At 56.6% G+C, this 24889-nt stretch overlaps 9 protein-coding genes across 9 annotated transcripts; 4 read left to right on the top strand and 5 right to left on the bottom strand.

Moving 5' to 3' along the window:
• Positions 1-1693: 1693 nt before the first annotated feature.
• Positions 1694-5557, bottom strand: PSEUBRA_001433 (Myosin tail 2; the record flags this gene model as incomplete). Its single annotated transcript, XM_016434646.1, has 1 exon — positions 1694-5557. One exon carries the CDS (start codon positions 5555-5557, stop codon positions 1694-1696), a length of 3864 nt encoding a protein of 1287 aa, XP_016294080.1.
• A 1422-nt stretch (positions 5558-6979) lies between these two features.
• Positions 6980-8467, top strand: PSEUBRA_001432 (uncharacterized protein; the record flags this gene model as incomplete). The annotated part of the gene is made up of 2 exons (XM_016434679.1): positions 6980-7266; positions 7351-8467. The coding sequence occupies 2 exons, from the start codon at positions 6980-6982 to the stop codon at positions 8465-8467; spliced, it is 1404 nt and encodes a 467-aa protein (XP_016294079.1).
• Positions 8468-8579: 112 nt separating this feature from the next.
• PSEUBRA_001431 (Ferric reductase transmembrane component-like domain protein) lies at positions 8580-10834 on the bottom strand (the record flags this gene model as incomplete). The annotated part of the gene is made up of 3 exons (XM_016434657.1): positions 8580-9103; positions 9182-10605; positions 10698-10834. 3 exons carry the CDS (start codon positions 10832-10834, stop codon positions 8580-8582), a joined length of 2085 nt encoding a protein of 694 aa, XP_016294078.1.
• A 1504-nt stretch (positions 10835-12338) lies between these two features.
• PSEUBRA_001430 (uncharacterized protein) lies at positions 12339-13424 on the top strand (the record flags this gene model as incomplete). Its single annotated transcript, XM_059464592.1, has 1 exon — positions 12339-13424. The coding sequence occupies one exon, from the start codon at positions 12339-12341 to the stop codon at positions 13422-13424; it is 1086 nt and encodes a 361-aa protein (XP_059321157.1).
• A 292-nt stretch (positions 13425-13716) lies between these two features.
• PSEUBRA_001429 (Glycoside hydrolase, family 11) lies at positions 13717-14379 on the bottom strand (the record flags this gene model as incomplete). Its single annotated transcript, XM_016434649.1, has 1 exon — positions 13717-14379. One exon carries the CDS (start codon positions 14377-14379, stop codon positions 13717-13719), a length of 663 nt encoding a protein of 220 aa, XP_016294077.1.
• Positions 14380-16663: 2284 nt separating this feature from the next.
• On the bottom strand, positions 16664-17860 carry PSEUBRA_001428 (Rhodopsin, archaeal/bacterial/fungal; the record flags this gene model as incomplete). The annotated part of the gene is made up of 3 exons (XM_016434659.1): positions 16664-16978; positions 17074-17268; positions 17360-17860. 3 exons carry the CDS (start codon positions 17858-17860, stop codon positions 16664-16666), a joined length of 1011 nt encoding a protein of 336 aa, XP_016294076.1.
• Positions 17861-18702: 842 nt separating this feature from the next.
• Positions 18703-20595, bottom strand: PSEUBRA_001427 (Tetrapyrrole biosynthesis, uroporphyrinogen III synthase; the record flags this gene model as incomplete). Its single annotated transcript, XM_059464591.1, has 1 exon — positions 18703-20595. The coding sequence occupies one exon, from the start codon at positions 20593-20595 to the stop codon at positions 18703-18705; it is 1893 nt and encodes a 630-aa protein (XP_059320864.1).
• A 611-nt stretch (positions 20596-21206) lies between these two features.
• PSEUBRA_001426 (3-beta hydroxysteroid dehydrogenase/isomerase) lies at positions 21207-22703 on the top strand (the record flags this gene model as incomplete). Its single annotated transcript, XM_059464590.1, has 2 exons — positions 21207-22556; positions 22656-22703. The coding sequence occupies 2 exons, from the start codon at positions 21207-21209 to the stop codon at positions 22701-22703; spliced, it is 1398 nt and encodes a 465-aa protein (XP_059321156.1).
• Positions 22704-23187: 484 nt separating this feature from the next.
• On the top strand, positions 23188-24558 carry PSEUBRA_001425 (Aminotransferase, class V/Cysteine desulfurase; the record flags this gene model as incomplete). Its single annotated transcript, XM_016434674.2, has 1 exon — positions 23188-24558. One exon carries the CDS (start codon positions 23188-23190, stop codon positions 24556-24558), a length of 1371 nt encoding a protein of 456 aa, XP_016294074.2.
• Positions 24559-24889: the final 331 nt, after the last annotated feature.

Genomic DNA, 24889 nt, shown 5'->3' with positions numbered 1-24889 from the left:
TCAGCTTAAGGTTTCAGTGGCTGTCGAAGAGAGGCTCGAGAAGGGCACGTTCCTGTCCTGGGAACTTCTCATGACTTCAACATTGGGAACGCGGCGACGCAGAAGCGAGAAACCAGGAACGACAAAGCCACAGACACTTGTGCAAAGGGCAAGGCAATGCATTCTCAGGATGTCGTGTGTGAATTAGAATGAGCGCATCATAGTTCTGCAGATCCGTGCGGCAACGAGGGCAAGCTGATAGGAAGCTTTGTCAGGACCCTGGAAGCACGTTCTCGCTTTCGTGACTTCTTGAATCGCCGCGACAAGGCGAGGGACGGACGAAAGGTCGAGTACGTCGGAAGCCGCACTTCCGGTCGCCACCCTTGCCACCGATGCCGCCGCTTTGCACTATAGCGGAGTCCAATTCGAAGGCGATCGTGCACTGACGCTTTGCAAGCGAGAGGACCAATTTATGAAAGTGGGTTCGATGTCGGCCAATCACGACCAGAGACCAGCGAGAGGATGGCGAGTATGCGAGGCATCCCTATTTGCACAAGGAGACAGGTGGAGAAAGCGGCGAGAGGAATGCCAAGAGATGCAGGAGCCTGTCGAGGATGGCCACGTTCTTGGATTTTGAGTTTGCGGGTTTTAGCGTTGGGACACCGCTCAACTGGCGGGAGGCTATAGACGGCGACGTCGGGACGCCAAGAAGTTTTCGCCTCGCTTCGATGGGAGAGAGCTCGCTTCTGCTTCATGCGATTCCATCCTTCAACACCCGTACTGGCGAACAAAGCGTCATACGTCTCTTTCCCGTCGCAAGCACGGACGTTGTGCTTCGTCAATGGGTGTCGTGTGCAGTGCTAAAGCGAGCTCCTGACCAGAATTGCGCAGTGTTCGCCATTGTACCCGTGTGGAAGCGCACGTTGCGTGCCACGCTCTACCGCACACGTTCCTCCTCCTCCTAACTCGCTACCGCTCCTGTCTCATACTTCAACATCCGCCACAGGCAATCAATATTCTCCCACGACCTGTCGGAGCATACCTGGGATGTCAAAAGAGGCTCTGTACTGGGCGGAGAAGGCCGAGAAGGAATGGGTGCTGCGGAGAACAGAAGGCCGAATGTGAGGTGACGGTTCGTGCCGAGACGACAAGAGCACACGTCAGAGCGGGACATGGAACCGCTCGAATGTGAGTCAGAGCGGGTAGATCATCGTCCAACCCGTTAAGGTTGGTTGGCCTGCGGGCCGTCCACCGCACGGACCTGGACGGTGCATGAGCGATTCTGATATCACACGTCCCGGGTCATCAGCGCTCCCAATCGTGCATTGAAGGCGTTGAATGAGCGTGAGTGATCACCATCCTGTTAAAAACCAACACGAGCAGAGGCCTCCTGACCGACTGATATTGAACAGAGCGAGCTTGCACGGCCGCTCGTAATGATGAATCTGAAGGCTTGATGGACCGACGAGGCTGACCAACACAACCAACAAACAAAGGGGCGGCTGCTGTGACGAAAAGCCGACGGCGAGACGGCGACCAAATGGGGGGCTTCCCCCCACTCCGAATCTGGCCCACCCTTACACTGCTGCTTCTCGCCCCTGGCGACACGTCCAGCACGCTCAAATAGACACTTGTCCTTGCCTTCGTTGCTGAATCTCACCCGTCAGCCGAGGTCGCACAAGGAAAAGGTTGTATTCTGACATCTGCATCGATACTAACGACGCGGAGGCGGCGGTGGCATGGCCCTGCCGTTGGTGCCCGCGGGTTTGGCAGCCACAGGTGGCTTTGTAGCTACAGGTGGTGCAGCGCCGCTGCCATTCGCACTGCCGTTGGCAGCAGCGGCAGCAGCGTTCTCCGCCTTCTTCTTCGCCAGGACAGCTGCAAATCCACCGGGAGCGCCGAGTCCGGGCATCACAGCTACCGGTGCAGCTCCCGCCTCGGCCTGAACAGCTACAGGACGTTCGTGCGGCTTTGCTCCCGCTGGTGTGGTCTTGACCGTGGGTTTCGGCTGCACGATCGGTGCTGCAGCACCAGATCCGCCACTGAAAGCAGGCTTTGCAGCAACAGCAGGTCGGTTGGTGGGAGTAGACGACCCGGAACCGTTGGCCGAAGGAGCAGGAGGAGGCGCTCGCTTGACGGGGGGAGCAGGGGCAGCCTTCGGTTTGGGTGGAGCTTGGGGGATCAACTCGAGGTAGTTGGACGGCGCCCAGCCCTCTACTCCGTTCTTCTTGACGAGCCACCAGCCGGAGCCCGTCTCGTCCTTCTGAGTCACCTCGACCACATCATCCTTCTCCAGCGCCATCTCGCCTGCATTCTCGGTAGCAAATGCGTACAGTGCCTTGTAGCGCGGCACCTGGGGCTCAGCCGGGGCTGCTGCTGCGGGAGGAGGAGGAGGCGGTGGAGGAGCAGAGCGAGCCGCGCCGCCAGCGCCCGCGGACGCGATTGCTGCGACGGGGCGAGGAGCAGCAGCGGCACTCGTCGCGCCGCTTCCGGGCAACTTGGCCGCAACAGGTGTGGAACGAGGGATGGCGCGTGGCTTGGGCTTGTTGTTCGGGTTGGACGGGCCACCAGCGCGCAAGAGCTTTCCTTGGGTGATAGGGCGGACCAGACCGGGCTTCTTCTTGGGCGCAGGCCGCGAGACGCTGTTGGCAGGCTCACCCGAGCAGACCGAGACGACACTGCTCTTGTACGCGTCATCCTTCTTGACCATCTCATCCTTCTTGAACGTGATCTGAGCCTTCTTGCCCTTCTTCTTCGAGTACTCGAGGCTGTTGGAGACGACCACGTTGAGGGCGCCGTTGGTCCTCTGCAGCAGATGCGTGACGAGTTCCGTCTTGAAGTAGCAGTGGAAGATCGGGTCGGCTTCTTCGGCGTTGTTGACGTTGAGCACCACCCAGTCATCGCGCAAGTTGGAAAGACCCACTACCGAGATGGAGCCCAAGTTGATGCGTCGCTCGCACGTGGTGGCAACCTGCTTGTTGACGAGCTGAGTGACGAGTATGTAGACAGCCTTGTCGGTGAGGATCAAGAAGCGTGGGCTGCGTACACTCGAACGGCCGAGACGCGACACGAGAAGCTGGATACGGCTGCTGAATGCGACCGTCTCTCCCGGTGCCATTTGCGAGGCTTGTCGCAACATCTGGCCCTCGGCGCTTCCTCCGCCCTTGCCATTGGATCCGCCGACATCCAGGTAGTCACCCATGAAGCGACGGGAACCCAGCAGACTGAATCTCCTGCGCTCCTTGCGACCGGCCAGCACCTGATGACCATAGTCGCGGAGCTGGATGTATTGGAGACCCTCCTTGTTGTTCTTCCACATGCGTTGGATACGTCTGGCACACTCCTCCTTGTAGCGCAAGTAGTTGCGGTAGGCGCGCTGGATGCGCATGGCCATGTTGTGCCAGTATCGATCTCGCATGGTCTCCAGCGCAAAGAGCGTTTCTGGGTTCTTGATGAAGGCCTTGGTGACGCCCATCTGCCACTCTTCGCGTGCGATACCCGTGTCGGTGAGGATGCGCTCGCAACCACTGCGAGCATCGCCTTGCCAGGTGTACTCGCCGGCATAGGAGGTGTTGGGCGACAAGAGGTAGAAGCGCTCGACCATCTTCTCAAACGTGTTCCTGTAGGCGAAACCAGCACGTCGGACACGGATGTTCTCCTGCAGACCGAGATACTTGATCTGGTGAAGAATTGCCTGGGTGTCGTACTCGGTGGGACTCTTGTTCTGGTTGGGCTTGATCGTGCGAATGTAAGATGGCTGCGCTTTCATGAGGTTCTCGACAAGAGCGTTGGCGCTGGACTTGATACGGTCACCAGCAGTAGGAGGACGCTTCTTGCTGTTGGGGTCGGGACGGTCCGGGAAGAGCTTCTGGAGGTACGAGTTGGCACTCGAGTCGACGAGATCGAGAATGTCCTTGAGGAGCGAATCCTTGTTCTTGTCGGTCATGCCTTGGACGTTGTACATGACATCACCGGCGTAATGCTTGATGAGGAACTTGGTACCACGAGAGTCAAAGTGCGGGTTGGAGGAGAGCATGCCGGTACGCTGGATGAACGAATTGTCGGCGGCGGTAGGATCGGCGTGAGCGGTAGCGCAGGCATCGTTGAGGGCGGAAAAGATGCCTGGAGGACGCTTCTCTTCGATGAGATCGCAGACGATCTTGTTGTTGAAGTACTTGATCGGCGTCCACTGGATCTGCTCAAAGGCGTACTCTTCCTGCTCCTTCTTGAGGGTGAGCTCGATGAAAATCTGCTGAAGCTTTTCGTTGACGTAGTTGATGCAGAGCTGTTCGAACGAATTATTGTCAAAGATCTCGAAGCCGTAAATGTCGAGCACGCCGATGACGTTTGCGCTCTGTGCTTTCGGGTTCATCGACTTGTTGATGCGCTCCACGATCCAATCGAACATGTTGTTGTAGATGGCCTTGGCGAGGGCATCTCGAGCCGCAGCGGCTTGATTCGGGTTGAGCGGCACCTCGTAGACGGAACCTCTCCTTCCACCACGTTGCGTCTCCATGATACGTTGCGTGAGAGCCTTGGTGACGTTGCCGGCGTCGACTTCGAGAAGGTATGCGACAAACTCGGGGACACCCGGATCCGAGATTTCCGCATTTCCCTCCTGGTTCTCTACGTATTGGACGTTGCCGATCCAGAGAATGGCGGCAATCATGCGGAAGATATTGTCCTGCTCGTCGGCACTGAGACCGATGGTGTTCATGGCGCTGATAGTCTCGCGGTAGTCGGCATGGTCGTCGATGCCGTTGACGTCGAGACACTGACTGTTGGCGGTGTAAGCATAAGCCTCGGGACCTTGGATGCCATAGTTTTCGCGATGAGCTGCAGAGGCGGCTTTTGTGAACTGGTAGAAGATGTGGAAGTTGCGCTCGTCGCGGATCTGCTGTACGACACGGTTCTTTTCGAGAAGGTAGTTGGTGATGTTGGCACCGATAGGCTCTCCCTGTGCGTTGAACATGATTTCGAGGTATTTGCCGTGGCGAGACGAGTTGTTGTTCCTGAGCGTCTTTGCACATCCGAAACTCTCGAGGAGAGGATTGGTGGCGAGCACCATGTCCTTGACATCCTGGATGCCGCTGTTGGAACCACCACTGACGGCGGCAATGTACTGCATGATGCGCTTGGCGGCTTCGGTCTTGCCTGCACCGGATTCGCCCGAGATGATGACGCACTGGTTCTCCTTGTATGCGTTCATGTTGTAGTAGGCGCCCTCTGCGATGGCAAAGACGTGTGGAGTCATCTCGAGACGGTTTTTGCCGCGATAGGACTGGAGGATGTCCTCGGTGTAGATGCCCAGATCGCGGAAAGGGTTGACCGAGATGAGTACGTTGCCAATGTAGGTGTAGATCTCTGCATTCTGGAAACGCTTTTGGAGGTTTTCGTTGATGGCTTCGTTGGTGACCTTGGAGAGGAGTGTCATGTCGGATACACCCGCTTGCGCCTTCTTGAAGCCTTCCCTCCAATCAGCCTTTGCGACACCGCCTTTGGAGGGAGCGCCTTTGGAGGGAGGGGGTTTGGAGGCAGCGCCCGCCTTCTTGGCGCCTGCCTTTTTCGAGATGGCCATGTCGAATGAATGATGCGATCAGTGACTGATCGACGATGGCGAGCCAGCTGAGTTGGTGACAGAGGACCGCCGGATGGATCCGAGCAATGAGCGTGGGAACAGGAAAGGAAAAGCCGAGCAACTGCCAAGAAGAGAAGCAGCGGTGCCGCCGATGGTGGTCGATAGTGTGATGACAGAGCAGGTAATGCGAAAGGAGGGGATGATGTGTGTACGAGAACAAGAAGAGGAAGGAAGGACGAGAAGCAAAAAGGGTATTCCGATGGCGGCTGACACTCTGATAGGCACAGCCGATGATGATGGACTGCGATTCGTTTTGCAGGGTCCAATCTCAGCCGTCGACTGCCAGACAGCCGTTTCGCTTGACATGCGTGGGCGGGCTTCCCTTGCCGCTTCAGAGAGCATCGGCGTGGATCGCACCGACCACCTCTCGTTCCTCAGCTGCAGGCACACAGGTCTCAGCCATGGCTGTGTTTTCTCGAAAAGCGAGAAAGTGGAGAAGAAATCGAACATCGGTCGGAAATTGAAAAAAAGATTGAGCACAGCCTAGCGCAGTGTGGAAGGCTGCTACGTAATTTGCATGCAGCTCACGATATCGCCGGCCAAGCAGAGCCAATCGTTGACCCAATCGGTGTCGAGAGCTGCCCGATCCAATGATCATGGCCAGAGTCATATCATCGTATTCCCTTCCCCTTGAATGGTCCGAACCGAACAAGGCTCAGGACCTCATGACCACCTTCCAAACGGTCGCGCTCGTGTTTGTGGTCACGATGCGTGGCGCGTGGTGCGCAGGCAAGTTGCGTTGTTCAAAGAAACCGCCAGGCCGCGAGTCCATCGCCTTCGAGCTTTTCACCAATCACCTCCGACACCTCTTTGCATCCTGGCGCAGCCTAATTGTCTTGCCCATCATCAATGGAGGCGTACGGACAATCTGCATTGCATTCAAGTGACGGCCAAACTATCAAAAGGCCAAAACATTACCAACTCCGTGGAGGTGACCGCGTGGTAACCCCTCCCCACAAAGTAACACCTGGAGCGGTAACTGGCGGTGACCACACTGTGGGGCGTAACGCTCAATGTTACCTCTTCGCAATAGACCAACACTGGCCGCTTCACTTTCGCCATGCATCCACATTCGATGGTGGGTATCGAGCACCACCCACTCCGTCCAAGCTCGAGTACGGTGGAACGTATATCGTCGATATGGCAGCGGCAACCTTCCACGCTGCAAACCACGCTGTGCTTCGGCGAGGTCGTCTCATGTCGGATATAAAGAGCCGGCAAGCCACAGCCACCGTTCATGCGCATCACCCATCGTGATCCTAATCAACTTGCCCATCAAGAGCGACCCGCACTGTTGCACTTCCGACCAAAGCACCAACCAACCACCATATCCTATTCGTTCGCCCTGATCATTGCGACATCATGGGCTCCATTCCGGAAGCCAGTGCCTACGGCCACGACGACCCAACCGGCATCGACGACGTCCTCATCGTTGGCGCTGGCATCAGCGGCATCAATGCAGCTTGTCGTCTCACCGACTCTCTGCCGCATCTGTCCTACACCATCCTGGAAGGACGCACTACCTTCGGCGGAACGTGGGATCTCTTTAAGTACCCCGGCATCCGCTCCGACTCGGATCTGCACACCTTTGGCTACGCTTTCAAGGCGTGGAAGGGCCCTGCCATCGCCGGCGCACCCGAGATCCTCAAGTATCTCAATTAAGTCGCTGAGCAGTACGACATTGCTTCGCATACGCGCTTCAACACCAAAGTGCACTCAGCAGACTGGAGCAGCGGGAACAAGTGCTGGACCGTCACCACCAAGCACGCTCTCACCGGCGAGACCAAGATCTACCGCGCCAGGTTCTACCTCAATTGCTGCGGCTACTACGACTACAACCAGCCACTCGAGGCAAAGATCCAGGGCATCGAGGACTTTGCAGGCTCCGTCGTACACCCGCAGTTCTGGAAGCTCACCGAGCAGGATTATGCGGACAAGAAGGTGGCCATCATCGGCTCGGGCGCTACCGCCATCACTCTCCTCCCCGCGCTCGCCGGCAAGACAAAGCACGTCACGCTGGTTCAGCGCTCTCCTTCCTACATCGCTGCTCGCAACCCCAACGATCCTCTTGCAGATCTGCTTCAGAGCCACCTTCCCGAGACGTGGGCGTCCTTCCTGATTCGACAGAGAAACGTAGCGTCCACGTACGCAATCTACCATCTCGCCAGGACGTTCCCCAACTTCTTCCGAAACCTGCTCGCTTCGGGGACCCAGAAGCTGCTTCCTTCCGATGTGTCGATGGAGAAACACTTTACGCCAAAGTACAACCCCTGGGATCAGAGGATATGCATGTCTCCCAACGGCGACTTTTTCCAAGCGTTGCGCGAGGGGCATGCCTCGATCGCCACCGGCAACATCACCTCCATCAAGGGCAACCAGATCACCCTCAATTCAGGCGAAAGAATTGACGCCGACATCATCGTCACCGCGACGGGGCTTAAGCTGCAGCTCGGCGGCGGGGTCGCTATTAATGTCGACGGAGAGGCCGTCAAGACAAACGAGAAATTTGTCTGGAGAGGATGCATGATCGAAAATGTCCCCAACTTTGCTTTTGCCATGGGCTACACCAACGCTGCGTGGACGCTCGGATCCGACTGTACCGCACACTTTGTTGTCCGCGTGCTCGCACACATGGCCAAGTCCGGAAAGCTCTCGGTCACTCCCGAGGCCATCCGAAGGGGCGAACTCGTGGAGGCGAATCTGCTCGATATGAACAGCACCTACGTCACCAAAGCCCGAGACACTCTGCCCAAAGCAGCAACCACAGGACCCTGGCAAAGACGAACCAACTACTGGTACGACATGTGGTCCGCAAAGTACGCTTCGTTTGATCAGCTTGTATTTGCATAGATTTACCGTTGCTCTAATGTGTTTCATTCTTCGTTCTTCGTTCTAGATGTGACCAGGCGTGCGGTCACCATGTGACCTTTCGAGTTTGTAAAGGGAGCGGAAAATCGCCGTCTCACCAAGTGAAACAGTCTTCGATGAGCTCCAGGTTGATGCCCCGCTTGAGCAGACGGACAGCTTCGAATCGCACGTCGTCGCACAAGGTGGGCGGGCCGCAGAGCGCCACCGTCAGGCTACCCTGGTTTCCTTGAAGCTCGGCCTCTTCGAGGTGCGAAAAGAGCGCGCTGGCCAGAGGAGCGGGTCGACCAGAAAAGTGGCTTACTTGGATCAGATCGCCATTGGCTCTGTCGTCGAAGACGACCGATGGCATGCTAGCCTCGTTCTGCGACTTTGGCAATTGAGGCAGCTCGACGTCGTCCGACATGTCTGCAGAGGGGTCCGACTCGTGTCCAGCCGAGATCGAAGCAGTCGACGACTTCTCTTTGATCGGAGAGTCCGAGTCGGTGAGGGAGCTCATCTGCGTCGACTCGCCGGTCGAAGTGACGTAGATGTCCATCGTGAAGCGGCATCGATCCGACTTTCCGTCTTGCATCTTTGTGAGCAGGTCGGCGAATGCTTCCTCGAGTAGTGACAGGGTGCCTGTGTTTCGTGCAAAAATGATCGCGGTCAGTACATCCTCTCTGTCAGGACAGGACGATACGGCGAGATGGAACTTACTCTGCTTTCTAACGATCCAGATCAGCTTGCAGTTCTGCAACTTGCCTGTCTTCGCAGCCTCGAACGCGCTGACGAATATCGGCCAGCAGAAGGTGATGGCGATACCGCCAGCTACGAGCACCAGATCAGTTGTCGCCGCCGGAATCTCGGGAATCTTACCGAAAGGTCCTTCGATCAGCACGGCGACGTCCGAGTTGCCCTTCTTGACGCCAGCCAGCTCGACGTCCTTCTCGTCTCCTTCGTTGGCGGTCGATGTGTGACGAGCGATCTTTCGCGTCAGACCCGCCTCCGCCTTGACCAACAGATCGATGTAGCCGTGCGTCGCATCTTGCCCAGTCGTGCCGACGTTGAACACGGTGAATGGATGCTCTCCGACCCACTGCAGGCGAGGAACGGTGATCCGAATGTCGTCACCGGCTGCGATTCCGCCGATGAAGCGAGGCTGATGAGCGAGTCGAATCTTGCTGGCTGGCACGGAAATGCGAAGCATTGCGTACTCAGCGCTAGTACCAAAGGATTGAATTCGACCGGAGGCACACTTGACGAGCGAAGAGTCGTTCTTCGAGGTGAGGCGAGGCGAAGAGAAGGAGAGGTAGATGCGACCAATCCAGCGAACGAGGCGGTCAAACGCCCATAGGACGGCAGCGATCTCGGTCATGACTCGGAAGATGTCGAACTCGGAAGCATCGGCCAGTTTGATGTGCAGATAGGTGCCAACGATGGCGAGGAGAGCCATGACAATGTGAATCATGACAAAAGCCTCGTAGAATCGCTGCCTCAGAGATCGAAGTGACAAGAAGACCAGAGCGCACATGGCGCTGAAGCCGACACAGCCCCACTTGACGTACGTGTCGGCAAGCATCACTGCCACGCCTTCGCTCTGGGCATAGACCACCGTCCACACGACCGTGTGGATGAAGATGTGCGCCCAGAACCACCTCGAAATCCATCGATGGTACAGCATCAGTCGGTCCATGCCCAGTCCGCTCACGATGGCGAGCGGCGTTCGCTTGCTTGCCATCATGATGAGGAGCGGAAGTTGGGCGGTGCCCAGGATGCCAGTCCGATCTGCCAGGTGGCGTTGAATCTGATCCCGCTTGCTGGTCGGTCCTGGGTAGAAAATCTGCTGGTCGCCGAGCAGAAGGTCGTAGAACGCGACGAGGGGCACAAAGTTGACCATGCTGAAGGCGAAGATGATGAAAGCCTCACCACGCAGAGGAAGTTGAAGGGTGAGCCAGCGGAGGAAGGGGAAGCTGACAACGGTGGCGTGCTTTTGCGTAATAAGTGGGTGTTCCCAGATGTGAGCGCGGACGAGTCGCGACTTTTGCTTCATGGATGAATGCGTGGTCGGACAGACCCAAGCGAGGACATTGTTGAGGCTCGCTGCGAGGACAAGCAAGAGGAAGAGTCCGTACAGCACGAAGCTGTCATTGATCAAAGTAGGACAAGAGGGTGAATGAGGATGTCAGCACCGCCAGAAGTGAGAGCGTTGGGAACGACTTCATACGAGACTCACGAGGCAATGCAGGGCACTTTGTATGAGTTGTAGTTGAAGCGTTGGTACGTGAGAATGGCGGCGGGTTGTTGTTCGGCAGGGAAGGAGTCTATGTACTCCCAGGCTTCTGCGCCTAATTCCCAGGGCTTCGAGATCATCTTTTAGAAGGAAACGACGACAGGGGTTCGCTGATTAGACGGAGGGAGGGAGCAAGGGAGGGAGGAACAGAGAGCTGCCTTGAAATGGAGAAGACTAATGCGTATTCCTAACCTATACTTATACCATCGACTTGTGCCATCAAGGACAATCAGACAAGAGACTCTTTTCGTGCCAGCTTCTGTGCCTGAACGCCTGAGCGAACTTGTGATCCAAGGCGGAGACACTTTGTGATGTTGTTTCGTCGAGCAAAGAAAAATTCCGTTGACCACTCTTCTCACCGACGGCAGATCAATTAAAGCGGCGGGAGCAGCGGCGGTCTGCGAGCCAGACCGAGGTTTGAGAAGCTTAAAGCCAGATCAGCGGAAGACAGTGAGCAACATGCAAGAATATAGCTGGGAAGTGGCTTGCTGTGCAGGAGCGAGGGCGGACTTTCGAGCTGCTTTATCTGATTGGCTACTACGCAAACAAGAGGCGGGATCATGCACATCGAACAGACAATGGACCACAAGCGAGAAGCCGACTACCGACGGATCCTCTTTATCATACCAAGAACGGGCAAGCGGGACCCGAGTCTATCACATGTTCTGGAGCCTCTTGTTGCGTTGGAGTGGGCCGATCCGAGATGAGTGGCGGGATGCCACGCGGCGGCTCCGCTCTTGGCAGCAGAGGAGGCACAGGTCAATGTGGCCCATTCTACACTCTGAGCCCTCGCTTGATCGGAAATGGGCGAGAGCAAGCCAGAGACCAAGTGCTTGACCCGAGAGGTGGACAGAGTCTGCAGACGTGCATGGCGACCTGCCTTCAGAATTGTATTCGCCCGCGCCCACGTCCTGTTGTGCCGCGATACAAAGTTCTCGGAGTGCAGGGTAGAATTTGAAACGCGTCTGCGTGACAGAACAACTTCTTTATCAGATTTGCGATTTGTTCGGGTCCACAATCAGATAAGACTTCTGATTCGTTCGGTTCGCTGTCTGGCTTTCAATGCCATGCCCGTTCTTCAAGACAATGGCTTCCGAAACATTCCGTTTGATGCTGCGAGAGACTCTCGACCTTTCTCATTGGTCCCTTCTCGAGGCGTTCCCACACCTCGAAGGCCATTGCAAGCGAGAATGGAAGTCCGCCCTTCGTACGAAAAGCCCACCTTATGATCATAGTTAGGATGGGCACAATCGAGTCTCGTGAATGAAGTTTCACGGTGGCAGATTTCGCGAGTCCGCTTTCCGAGCTGCTCAAGATTAAGCGGTCTGAAATGCCCAATACCACTTGCATGTTGCGCTGGTGGGACGCTTCATGTCGGCTCACAATGGTATCATATTTGGCCGTGGAATTGCGCAGCCACTTCGAGATTTAGAAGTCAACGAGCGAACCCGGCGTTTGACAGCGGCTCACCTCGAATTCTGCCCCTGTCCCTTCACGAGCAGAGTGTGCAGCTCGATGCCTTCTGCACGTCCGTTGGCTCTGTTTCGCCTCCCCATTCACGACCGCACCCTCTCTACACCAATCATGTTGTTGCCGCTCAGATTGGTCATTGTCGGCTTCCTCTTCGCAGTTGAAGCCAGGCTGGCCCCTATCGAGGCCGATCCTAGGGCCTCTGTCGGGGACCTCGTCAATTGCCTTGGCAACCAAACCCGCTTCGTGATTCATCCGCACGCACTCGGCATCTTCGTACAATCGACACCGTACAGCTGCACGGCTGCCGGATGGTTTGATGACGCTGTCACGGATTGCATCTCTTCCCTCAATATGACAGGCGCTCAGGCCGCGATCGTACCTCTTGACGTGCTTCAGCCCACAAACACTTCTCTCTCCACAAACTCCGTGTTGGTGCCGCTCGAATTTGTGCCGGAACCAGGTTGCCCGGAATCGTCGTACGAGGATAGAGGTTCCACGCTCAATGCCACTGTTCACGACCTTGTCGAGTGTCTTGGCAACACAACCCGTTACAGGATTCAGGAAGAAGGTAGGGGAAGTCTTTTCGTGGAAACGACTCCTTTCAACTACGATGAGCTCGTCGAAGAGTCAGATGGAGGTCTTTGGGACTGCCTCAACTCCCTCCGCATGTGGGATGTCACGACCCAAATTGTCTCTCTCGAACGCCTTCGGGCCATCAATACCGTTCTGGTTCCGCTTGACTTTGTACCGAGGTCGTCTGACGCGGATCTAAGTCACGACGAGACAGGAACCGCATCCCGAGCCACCGTTCGAGACCTAGTCGGATGCCTTGGCCTAGGCTCCCACTACACGATCCACCCGGACGGAGCAGGCATCTTCGTTCAATCACATCCTTATGGCTGGATGCCTACCGAAGACGAGGACCTGGACGTTTCAGACTGCGTTCTTGAACTTGGTATGGATGGTGTGAGACAACAAGTAGTACGACTGGAAATGCTTCGTCAGGCGGACGCTTCACAGGGTGACAGGTATGTCGAGGTCCCGCTCGACTTTGTGCCCAAAGAAGATAACCAGTACGCCTGGCGTGATTACGAAACTCAGACCTACCGAAGACCTGGAGCTCAAAGCAAAGACGGAGGCATTGTGGACCCTGCTGCCGAGGGACAGCTTCCGCTCAGCCCTACAGTCGTGGCGTGAGTTGACCTACTCGACTTTTGCCCAGCAACGGCGCGCTTGACAAGGCCGCCAGTGGCAGCGCAGAATCACCACCTGTCGCCCTTTCAGACCTGCACGTCTCAGACATATGCAGACACGAACTGTCTCAATTCCTGTCCTATTTCCGCTTCCGTCTGTGTCGATATACAAGCTGATCCTACGATAAGACACCTGCAAAGAAGTTGACCCGAGATCCAGCAGCATAGAGCACGCTTTGCAGAGTTCGAGCTTTCTACCGTCTTGAGGTGCACAAATGGTCGTCTGGTGGCAGCGATCAGCCGCTGATCGTGGTGCTGACCGAGCCCTGGCCAGAGAAAGCCTCGGTGGCGAAGACCTGGTAGTTGAAGTCGGGGTTTGTGGCACCGTTGGCAAAGCCGTATTTCTTCCAGGCGTTGAAGTGGTTGGCAAGGGTGACACTGCCCGAGCTGCGCTTGCTGGAGCGGACCGAGAAGTACTGGCCGAAGGTCTTCGTTCCCTGGATCGAGGGCTGGTTGACCTGGGTGTGCTTGCAGATCTTGTAGCTCGCGCCGTCCGAGTAGACGCTACCGACGACCTGCGTGTTGCTCACTGAGCACGGGTCGTAGCTGTAGTTTTCAACGACGTAGTACTCGGTCAGGGGGTTGTTGAGCCAGCCATAGACGGCGTAGTACGAGCCCTGGTTGGACTGATAGTTGCCGTTGAAGTTGATGACGCGGTTCGAGGTGCCAGTGCTCCAGCCGAGACCGATGACAAAGTCGGAAGGGTTGTTCCAATTACCAGAGTAGGTGCCAGCACCTTCGTTGTACTTGAAGTTGGCAAGGTTGCCGTTGTAGTTTTGGACATAGTTGATCGACTGGCGCTTCTCGAGGCCAGCACTCTCGCCGCTCGGAGCAGCGATAGGGCTGGCAGCGACGGCGCCGGCCGCACCGACAAAAGCGAGGATCGTGGAGAACTTCATCTTGCGGACTGATTGCGTGGTAGGGATGGAGGGAGGTGTTTGAATGTGTGACTTTGAAGCTAAGTGATGAGGGGATGAGCGACTATGTAGCCTCTGTTCTGTGTCTACTTATAGCTTCCCGTGACATGACGAGGCAGCTGCGAGGTGCCACATGATGCAGGACACCATAACTTCGAACGAAAGCGGCGAAGGGTTTCGACGGGTGATGCCTTAGAGCGGGATGGCCGGTCGAAGGTCGGCTATGATGGCTCGCTTAGAGAACGCGCGCTGATCGTCTCCACACTTCGCCGGTCGCTGTCACTCACCGTGGTGTTGCGAGAAGGGTGTCTGAGAAGCCTCGTCGACGGCAACGGTCACGTTCTCGCTCAGTTGTCGACCGGCTATGATGTGAGGGCTACGCATAGACCCTGCACCTCGTTGCCGGTGTCACAAATGGGAGGTTGGCGTCAGAATGGGTTGGCGCTTGCTGTCACAGCAACGGCATGAAGGAGCAGCACGATGGCGGCGCTTGGCATCGAATGCGACTCGGGAAACAGGTAAAGTGTGTCCGCGAGCTTCAGCGAAGTCATTGCTCGCCGTCGACCGGCAATGCGTTACCCCACAAGCATGAAAAAAGACAGCCGTGCACCAGCATTGTCGCCACGAGATACGGCAGAGAGGTCTCGGCAAGGTGCGGACACGGAGGCTAGCAAGCCGCTTGGTCTCGTGGCTTCTCTATCGAGTTGTCCGCTGGTCACGATTTGCCTTTGCATTGATTCGTGTGAACGAATACAGTGGCTTTACCGGTCAACCGGCATCTTTCGCGTAACCTGACACGATACGCCCGCCGGCCGCGTCAAAACGTGCCAGGGCCTCAGATATTCTCACCGCAAACTAGTCGCGGTTCGGTTGCGCCGACGCTCATGCAGAAACACGGCTTTCTATCCAACAGTGGTGGATGGCGCTTAGCCGAGCTTCAACAACGGCGCTAAGCTACATCGAGACTAAGCAGCGCGGGGTTTGAACCTTCTAGTTGCTCTCGAAGTACGCCTGTTGCTTGCATTAAGATGATTCGACCCATTCTCTTCGGCTTTCTGTCGCTCTTAGCTCTTCTTCGTCGGCTTCATTCGGAAGGCGTGGTCACCGGTGTCGGTCCTGCTGGCTTCTCTGGCTGCTCGCACGGAACATGCGGCCTTCGGATGCGTCTGTGTGCGGCATGGCGAAATCTCGTCGCGGACATACTAGCAGGTTCGAGTCTGTGGGTGTGCTGGGACCTGTTCAGCATCGCTGCCTCGCCTTCTGCACCCTGCTTCGGGTCTCTATGAACATTTTAGGGCTGGTCATCTCTGTGTACCTCCTGCAGTGACCATCGCAGCCGCTTCTACTCACCGACAGCTTGAGCGTGAACACGGCTCGTGAACAAGTCCAGGCGCTGTACCGTTGGGCTGCGAGCTGGACAGCACCTTGACAGCGCATTACGATTTGGGTCGAGTTAAAACATCAAGATTGGCAATTCACGCTGTACAATGTATATTTGAGAGCAAATCCTTTGCAATCGCAAACATGTCCTCTCAAGAAAAAGGAAAGGGCGATCGACAAATGTGCGATGCAAGTAAAATAACTCGACCGGTGAGCAAGCCAACAAACACTTAAAAAAAATCAATGACTGGCAATTTCGTTACTCCAGTTTTGCAGAAATATTCTCAGTAAAAGCTTTGTTCAAGGCAACCCTAAGCGCAAACCCTGTCCGATTTTACATTAAACGCTGAAACATAAGTTAAGGGCAGCACTTTCTGACAGAAAAAATTATCTACGGGCGATTGATTTGATGCCGCGATGAACGCAAAAAAACTTGTGTCGAGGATGCGTAGATTTGCGTGTTGTGTCCCACTCAAGTCCAGAATGGTCACAACCTTGAATCTGTCAGTCGGCACTATTTGGTCAGCTCATCTCATTTTGTCGACCTGCGAAATGGTTTCAGACTTGGCCTGCATTGACGGTGACTGATGCATTTGTGATCAGATATTTACTCGTGGCCAGAATTTGTAAGAAAAGTCGTCGCTGGGGGCGCTGATCGTGCATACCTCCACGTACTACAAAGCTAATCTGGTCTCCACCACCTAGCCGCCGTGAGTCGCTTACTTCTCACCACGAACCAACGTGTTGAGGTGTGAACGGATATGGTTGACTCGATCGATTGAGGTGGCAGGCTGGGGTTTGTGATGCGTGTGATCGACAGTACAAGGTGGTGCGATAGGAGGAGGGGGTCATTGGGTATGCGAGGGAAGGGGGACGCAGTCGGAGATCAGACGGGAGGAACAGCAGGAGGAGACATCATCGTGTGCGCAGCAGCGGAAGGTGGGGTGGTTACAGCGGGAGGAGGCGGTGCGGGGCCCGAGTCTGCGCTGTTGCCTCCGGCGTGGTGCACAGGGGAAGAACCAATGCCCTCCTGAGACTTGTCGAGGATGCCTCGACGTTGCTCGTGATCGTCGATCTTGCCTTCAGTGACTTTGCCCGATCGAAGACGAAGTGCGCCATAATCGCAGTTGCGCAGCATGGAGAGCAGGACGAATGCAAAGACGGGCTTCGAGATGAGGTCCAAGATGCCGAACCAAAGGAACTGCAGCGTGACGACAAGTCGCAGAGATCAGTGGGTCAGTTGATGCTGACGGAAGCAGACATCGCCCGAGCAGAGAAAGAGACATAGGGACTCACCTCTGCACTGACACCGATCACGTTGCCGCCGTGAGTCAAAGCCCAGCAGAGGGCATAGAGCGGCCAAACGACGCCCAAGAGTGTCGCGCCTGCAAGGAATGCACGACCGAAACCATGGTCCAGTCGTCGGGCCGAGCGCAAACCAGACGCAAAGACGTGATACAAGACATAACCGAGTGCAGCGCAACCAAAAGCCTGTCGATGATCGTCGCAGAGATGAAGGGTCAGCCACGAGAGCCAGCGGACTCCATTTAGGTCAGCAGGGAGCGGGAAGAATGACACTCACAAAGTAGCCCCACTTGTAGCGAGTCCTTGTGAGGGCACCTAGCAGACCGCAAATGATCATGAGGATGCTGAAGAAGAGCGTGATGAAGATGACCGAGAGAGGCAAGCCAGTGATGAGGAGCAAGCTGAGCAGCAGAAGCGGTACAGTGAGGGCCCAGTCGATGTAGCGACTGTACCAGATTTGGCGTGTAGGGTAGCCACCATCTGGAGCGAGCGCGCTGTTGTGCAGGAACTGGACAGGAATAGGAGTGGCGCCTAGGTCGCTGGCTTGAGAATACCAAGAAATGGTCGAGATGGCGAGCACGGCGGCGAGCAGGTAAGGGAAGGTCCTCCTGCCCCTGGGAAGCCTGGAAGACCAGATGAGAAGACCAACGGTGGAAGCCGCCATGACGCAAAACACGACCCAGCCCCAGTCGCTTCCCCACCGTCCCAGATTGATGTCGGCGTTGGGGGGATTGACTTCGAGAGCTCGATTGCCAGCTCGGAAGAATTGGTTCGACATGATGGCGATAGCGATTCTTGTGCGATCTGAGTCCAAATGATGTGTCGTGAGGTGGAATAAATGCCCAATCGTCGATACGCGAGTGAGAAAAGTATGACAGGAAGGGAGAAGCAGGCATGGCAGCGTCAACAGCAGCTAGTGTCGACATATACATATGGCTTGCTTGAGGATCCGATGATTTGCCCGTCTGCCCTTCACAAGCATCCTCGGAGAATCTTGAGTGTGCTGCCCTGCCTCGTCGATACTCGAGCACATTACGAGCGCTCAAGGCGCTCTCGCGGTCCTCCGACCGCCTGATTCTATCGACTGATACATGCTGCGTATCAGTCGCTGACTCAGACCCAAAGGCGGAAGCGATGCGATAAGCGGTCGGAAGGGCCGACGACGGGACCAGGTGGTGCATTCGGGTGGACCGAGCGGGAGACCGCCAAGCAACAGCGTGAATCACGACGCTTTGACGGTGGCTAAAGCAACACTGACGGATTGCATGCGGGTCCGTGGAATCACTCAGCTGATGATCTTGCAGGGTACTGTGACTGTCGTGGCAGATTCCGCTGCCTCTTCCAGACTGGAGGCTGAGTCAGCCGTCATCACACGTTCATCCACGCACTGATTCACACGCTGATGCAATGTCAAAAGAAAGCGGGCAGAACTGCGTGAATGCGATTGCGAGTTGGACGACGTGCAGAGCGAATGGTGCGAGATTGGGATGCGATCGACGTCGCCAAGAGCAGAACGAACTGGATCGTGTAGGACGACGAGTTGTAGAGGTGAGCTGGCTGGCAGAGAGACAGGATGAACTGCGAGGATGTGATGGTGGTGATGCTGCATTGAAAGACGCCTCAAGCTTTGGCTCGAAGACGCAACTCGACGGCTTCGATCGCATCCTTGAGCTCTTTTGGACCAGGCTTGAGAGCCACTGCATCCGGCTCGATGCCCAGGTTTTCCACCATCCAAGCGCGTGTGGTGCTGCCGAGTACAGCGATTCGTGGATACTTTCGCGGGCTGCCTGTTGAGCCCTTGCCCGTTGTAATCGCATGCGAGGTCACCGTGGTGTTTACGCTGTTCTGAAGTCCATCTGCCTGCGCTTGCTCCTTTTGCTGCTGCTGCCGAAAATCTGGTGGCATCCACCTTCGACGACGGAACTCTTCTAGCGCATAGTTGACGCCGCTGGGCGAGAAGAAGACCACCCAATCCGGTCGAGCGATGCGTTGAAGCGCGCCGCTATTGCTACCGCTGCCGCCGCTCACATTGTTGACCTTGGACCGCAGCATCTTGAGCACCGACTCTTCTTCAATAGGATTGATGACACCAGGCTCGATCGTGGCGGGAGAAGCCATCAGCTGCGGCGAGCCACCTGCAGCTGCAGGGATGGCGAGGCTGTCGAGGCGCTTGTTGGCTGCTGTCTCCGTGGAGGTCATGGTGCTGACGCCCAGAGGAGTGCCGACAGAAGGAACGTGGCTGAGATGGGAGCGATGGGATGAAGTGGAAGCATTGCGGCCAAATTCGGCACTGCTCCTTGCCCGCGAGTGAAGGTCATCGGCGCTTGACTTTCGACTGGCGTTGGAGCTCACGGACGCCGTGACAGTGCGATCCGCTGGCGAGTCGGCGCTTCCGCTGCTCGCGCGTCTGCTGCCGCTGCGAGAGTTGAGGCTGCTGTGACTCGGTCGTCGACTTGGCGGTCTCGATACGACCGAAGGGAGTGTTTTGAGCAGCACTTCGCATCCTTCGGCAAAGTGCGGATCCGGTGCTGTCTCGTACACCTGCAGCTCTTCAAAAGGAACGGGGCCAGTCGGTGGTGACGCGCTGGAGAGCATGTCGGGTATTGTGGAAGCGTTCTTGTCACCGACGAGATAGAGGAGGGGTGGCGCCTGCTCTGCTGAAAGCAGATCCGAGTTCTGGTCCAGGATGGAGGGCGACGAGAAGTGTCGAATCACGTAGCGAGCCAGCGTCTCGCCTGTTCCCGTCGCTTCTCCGCCCATGACGAGACGAGGACGCAGCCATGGAGCGAGAGGCACGGTGCGAAGCGCGGACGAGGTGGCAGGTCCAACGGCAAAGAAGGGAACCCGTGTCCACTGGGTAGGAGAACTGGAAGAAGTCTTGCTCTGGGAGCGGAGGATATCTTGCGCCTTGACGCCAGCCGAGATGTAGGCTTCGACGGCTCTTTGACTTGTCACGATCATGCCTCGATATGCACTGCGAGCCAGATCCTCCTGAGCCTTTGTGCCATGCAAGAGGCGGTCGATCAAGAGGTCCTGGTTGACAAACTTGTGAGCGAGGATGGGAAACGAGGTGACGCAGTACTCGATCTCAATCTCGTTGCCATTCGCGTCGGCGGGATAGGAGAGGTGATGCGTCATGAGACGAGGCTGGTCGTGTATGAATTTGCCCTTGCGTCTGCCGGTAGCTGAGAGCGGTAGCGGTGGAGAAGATGGCGCATGCTCTGTTGGAGCGTTGTGGCTGGCAGCAGCTTGCTGGGAGAGTGCCGTACGGATGAGATCGATTGCGCCGTGTTCCGCGGTGGTTGCGAGAGAAGGCTTTCCGCTCATAGACATGCTTGGAAGCGGCGTCGATGTTCCCGACTCGAGTGCTGAGGATGCGAACGATGGCAGGCAAAACGAGCCGAAAGCGTCATGATATGGATCTGTGCCTTTCGTCATGGATACTGGCGTTCGCAAGAGGAGGATGGTGATCGGGGGAGGAGGCTCCTCCCCGTCGTCTACGACGGGCATCATGACGGCAACGAGAACGAGGAGATTGGCGACGGCGCAGCTTGATGCTGCCTGCGCTCCTTTTGCCGGACGCTCGAGAAGGGATTGATGATGGAGGCAGAGAGGGTGGTGATGCCAAGCGTCAACGGCGAGGACCAGAGTGTTGGTCTCGACCCAAAAGAATGCACCAAGGGAGGGTCATGTGGCATGTCTGAAAGGGTGCAACCCGAGACAGCGGGAAAGCGCAGAACCAAGCAAAGCAAGCAAGCTACGTAGCTTTGTATGCACGATTCCGTCTTGGTCCATGCATCTGTGCATAGCCTGTTGCAGCCAAGCCTGCAATTTTCGCATTCTTCCTTTGTCTGCCTCCACGATCTCACACTTATGAATCCGAGTGCACGGCGCTCTGCAGCCTTGATCAGCGCGTTCTTTTCGAGAAGAAAGGCGGAGCGAAACGCGAGGCGCGGTTCGCCGCTCAGCCTTTGGGGCAAAAAGGGTCTCTCTCTCTCTCTTTCGCCAAGCTGGAAATCAGGCGATGCGAATCCAACACACACACACACGCAACATCGACCAACCACGAGACGATTCCCCTCTCTTCCGTCTCTTCTCCATTCACACGATCGTCACCACCAGCAATGTCGACTTCCTCCGCATCGGGTGAGGCTCACCTCGTCATCGGTGGCTCCGGCTTTCTTGGCTCTCGCATCGCTCTCGCCCTTCGTCAACGTGGCGAAAAGTACGTCTCGGTCTTCGATCTGCATGCCGCTAGACAGCCCATCGAAAAGGTCGAGTACTACACCGGTGACATCACATCCGAATCATCGCTTCGCGAGACGCTCATACAGGTCCGCGACAAGGCGGGTCTCGAAGCAGGTGGCAGCAAGGGCGTCGTCATCTATCACACGGCCAGCCCCGTCGCTGGTCTCGGCCCAGAAATTTACCACAAGGTCAACGTCGTCGGCACCCAGACCGTCATCGCGGTGGCCAACAAGCCCGAACTTGCTGTCACAAAGCTCGTCTTCACATCGAGTGCCGGTGTCGTCTATGATGGTCATGACCTGATCAACGTCGATGAGCGATTGCCCTACCCAAAGAAGCCGCTGGATGCCTACAACGACACCAAAGCCAAGGCGGAACACCTCGTACTGCAAGCCAACAGCAAACAAGCAGGCAAGCTCAAGACGGTGGCTCTTCGTCCCGCTGGTATATTCGGCGTCGGTGATCGACAAGCGCTTCCCGGCTTCTTCAACGTGCTCCGAACCGGAAAGACCAAAGTTCAGATCGGCGACAACGAGAACCTCTTCGACTGGACCTACGTCGACAATGTGGTCCACGCACATCTACTCGCAGCCGACAAGCTGGACGCCGCACCCTACCCAGCTGACAAGCTTGGAGACATCATGATCTCCACCCGAGTGCTCGCTGACGACCAGCTCGACTCACAACGTCAAGTGCCTACCAGCGAGGCTCGAGACGACACCCCCAAAGGCTCCACCGACTACGCCCGCAAGCTTCCCACTACGCTCAGCCCCGAGACGCTCAAGCATGAGCTCAACGTGCGTCCCGTTATTCGCAACAAGTTCGACCAATTCTTCCACATCATGAACCCAGAGGTCACCAGCCCAGGCAACCCACTCGGCGATCAGTTCCCACTGGTTGAGGAGAACGTCCCTGTTGCTGGTGAGGCCTTCTTTATCACCAACGGCCAGCCCATCCCCTTCTGGGACTTCCCGCGCGCTTTGTGGGCGGGCATGGGCCACGTCATGCCCGAAGCCAAAGTGTGGAAGCTTTCCAAGGACTGGGGTCTCACCTTGGCGGGTTGGGCCGAGACCTTCGCCTGGTTGACCGGAAGAGAGTCGCAATTCACCAAGTACAAGGTCACCTACTCGGCAAGCTCGCGATACTACAACATTGAAAAAGCGCGTAGAGCGCTTGGCTACTCGCCTATCGTCAGCGTCGAAGAGGGCATTCGAAGAAGTGTAGACGTGAGTACTTTCTCCTGAAGGATGTCGTTGGAACATGTCGTGAGCAGTGGCTGACCCGTCTTTCTTACCTTCTCTGTCCTTCTCTTTCTTTCTCGGCAGTGGTGGAAGAGTGAGCACCCAGAAGATATTGTTTCGAGCAAGGCTTGAAGTTTCAATGAAGATAACGGACGGATCTCGAGTCATTTCGTTCCGCTCTCCGACGGATGCATGCATTGACGGCTATCCAATGAACCCCCTATGGTTGCCCTGTTCCACGTCATCGTGTGACTCGGCGACGTGAGCCTGCAACGAGTGTGAACGCATCCTGCAAGAGGCGAAGAAGACGTTGATGGAGCTCCGAGTGCCACGTGCTCACTCGGCGCGTCTGGCAGGCATTTGTGACTCGCAAGGCCCTTGAGCAGTGAGCAGATCACCCGTAGATTCGGTTGTATCGGTTCGGCACTCCTTCCTTTCGGCTTGTTGCAGTCAGGTCAGGGTCCAACACCGGCTAAATTGTAGACGACTTCGTGACTCGGACCAACGCAGATTCCAACGCACCGCTTATGCATTCAGATATAAGATCTTGTCATTCCACCCGTCCACTCCCCCCCTCTTCTCGTCCCCCACACTCCCTACATCTCTTCCTTTCGGTATGGTCGCTCGACAGCCGCTCGAAGAGCGGATCGACGCACACCGCCGTGCGCTGCACTCGAAACCCTTCCCGGGCTTCGGACACGCCCTCAAACCCTACTACGGCTTCGACCCCACCTACGTCCCGCTCAACAACGGCTCCTTTGGCGCCTGCCCCAACTACGTCCTCGACATCTACAAGGAGTTTCTCGACGAAGCCGAGCGTCGACCGGACACGTTCCTGCGCAAGCACTACCAGCCACTGCTGAACAAAGCACGTGGGGAGCTGGCCGAGCTGGTGGAGTGCGATGTCGACGATCTGGTGTTTGTGAGCAATGCTACGTCGGGAGTCAATGCGGCTCTTCGCGGCTTGAATGGGAGCTGGAAGAACAACGAGGCGATCTTGGTGTACGACACAGTGTATGGCGCTTGCGGCAAGACGGCGCAGTACATTGTCGATTCGAATCCCGACTTCGACCTCAAGCTGATCAAGGTTCCCCTTCGCTACCCACTCTCGCATGATGAAGTCGTATCCGCGACCAAGTCGGCCATCGAGGACGCCACATCTCGAGGCATCAAGATTCGTGTTGCCATCGTGGACGCCATCTCCTCCATCCCGGGCGTCATCGTCCCCTGGGAACGACTCGTGACGCTCTTCCGCGAGCACTCCATCCTCTCGCTCGTCGACGCGGCTCACGCGGTTGGCCAGATTCCGCTCGACCTTCGCGCCGCGGATCCAGACTTCTTCATCAGCAACTGCCACAAGTGGCTCTCGGCCCATCGCGGCGTAGCCTTCCTCTATACTCCCGAACGCAACCAGCACCTCGCGCAGGCGATCCCCACATCGCACTCCTACCTCTCGCCCAACCTGCCAGCTCCAAAAGGTCCGGCGCTGATCCCGATAGACGCACCGAGCAACTACGTGGCCACCTGGGAGTGGACCGGCACCATCGACCTAGGCAACTATCTCACCGTTCCCGCCGCCCTCGAGTTCCGCCGGTGGATGGGCGGCGAGCAGGCCATCATGCAGCACAACCACGCGCTCGCCGTGCAAGCGGGCAAGCTCGTCTCCTCCACCCTCGGCAAAGGCTCTGTGGTGATGGAGACCACCGACCAGCTCATCGCTAGCATGGTCAACGTGTCCATCCCAATCACGCCCCCTCCGGCCGCAGAGGGCGAGGACGAGGCGGTTCAGCTCGGCAAGTTGGCGTACAAGCTTCAGAGCAGGCTCACCGACGAGAACGATACCTTTGTCATGTTCCACGTGCACGCGGGCAAGATCTGGATCCGGTTGAGTGCTCAGGTGTGGAACGAGGAGAGGGACTTTGTTTGGGTTGCCGAGAAGATTGCGCAGCTGGTGCTCGAGGAGGGCATGCAGCAGGCAACGGTGTAGCTTTCGAGAGAGAAGAAGTGTAGAGACGCTTTCGTTATATCAATCATAGAGAGCTGCACGCGTTTTGAAAGGCAGTGTTGTGTGATTGGCGTTTGTGAGATTCAGCGAGATGATCTGCTGTGGGTCACAGCCCTACAACGATGCAATATCGCTTGTCAGAAGGCATTGCCGCAACATCGCATGCTCAACCAAGGTTCATGGATCACACGACGATTCAAAGGCGCAGACGGGAATAAGCATGGTGACTATGATTTGATGTGCAAGATCGAGCGTACAGGCATGAATGTTGCGAACTGATGACGGAGCAAAGGTTGTGATAGATGTAGCAATC

Source organism: Kalmanozyma brasiliensis, assembly GCF_000497045.1.
Source record: "Kalmanozyma brasiliensis GHG001 unplaced genomic scaffold PSEUBRA_SCAF13, whole genome shotgun sequence".
Lineage (NCBI taxonomy): Eukaryota > Fungi > Basidiomycota > Ustilaginomycetes > Ustilaginales > Kalmanozyma > Kalmanozyma brasiliensis.
This window is presented reverse-complemented; position numbering and strand designations above follow the sequence as displayed.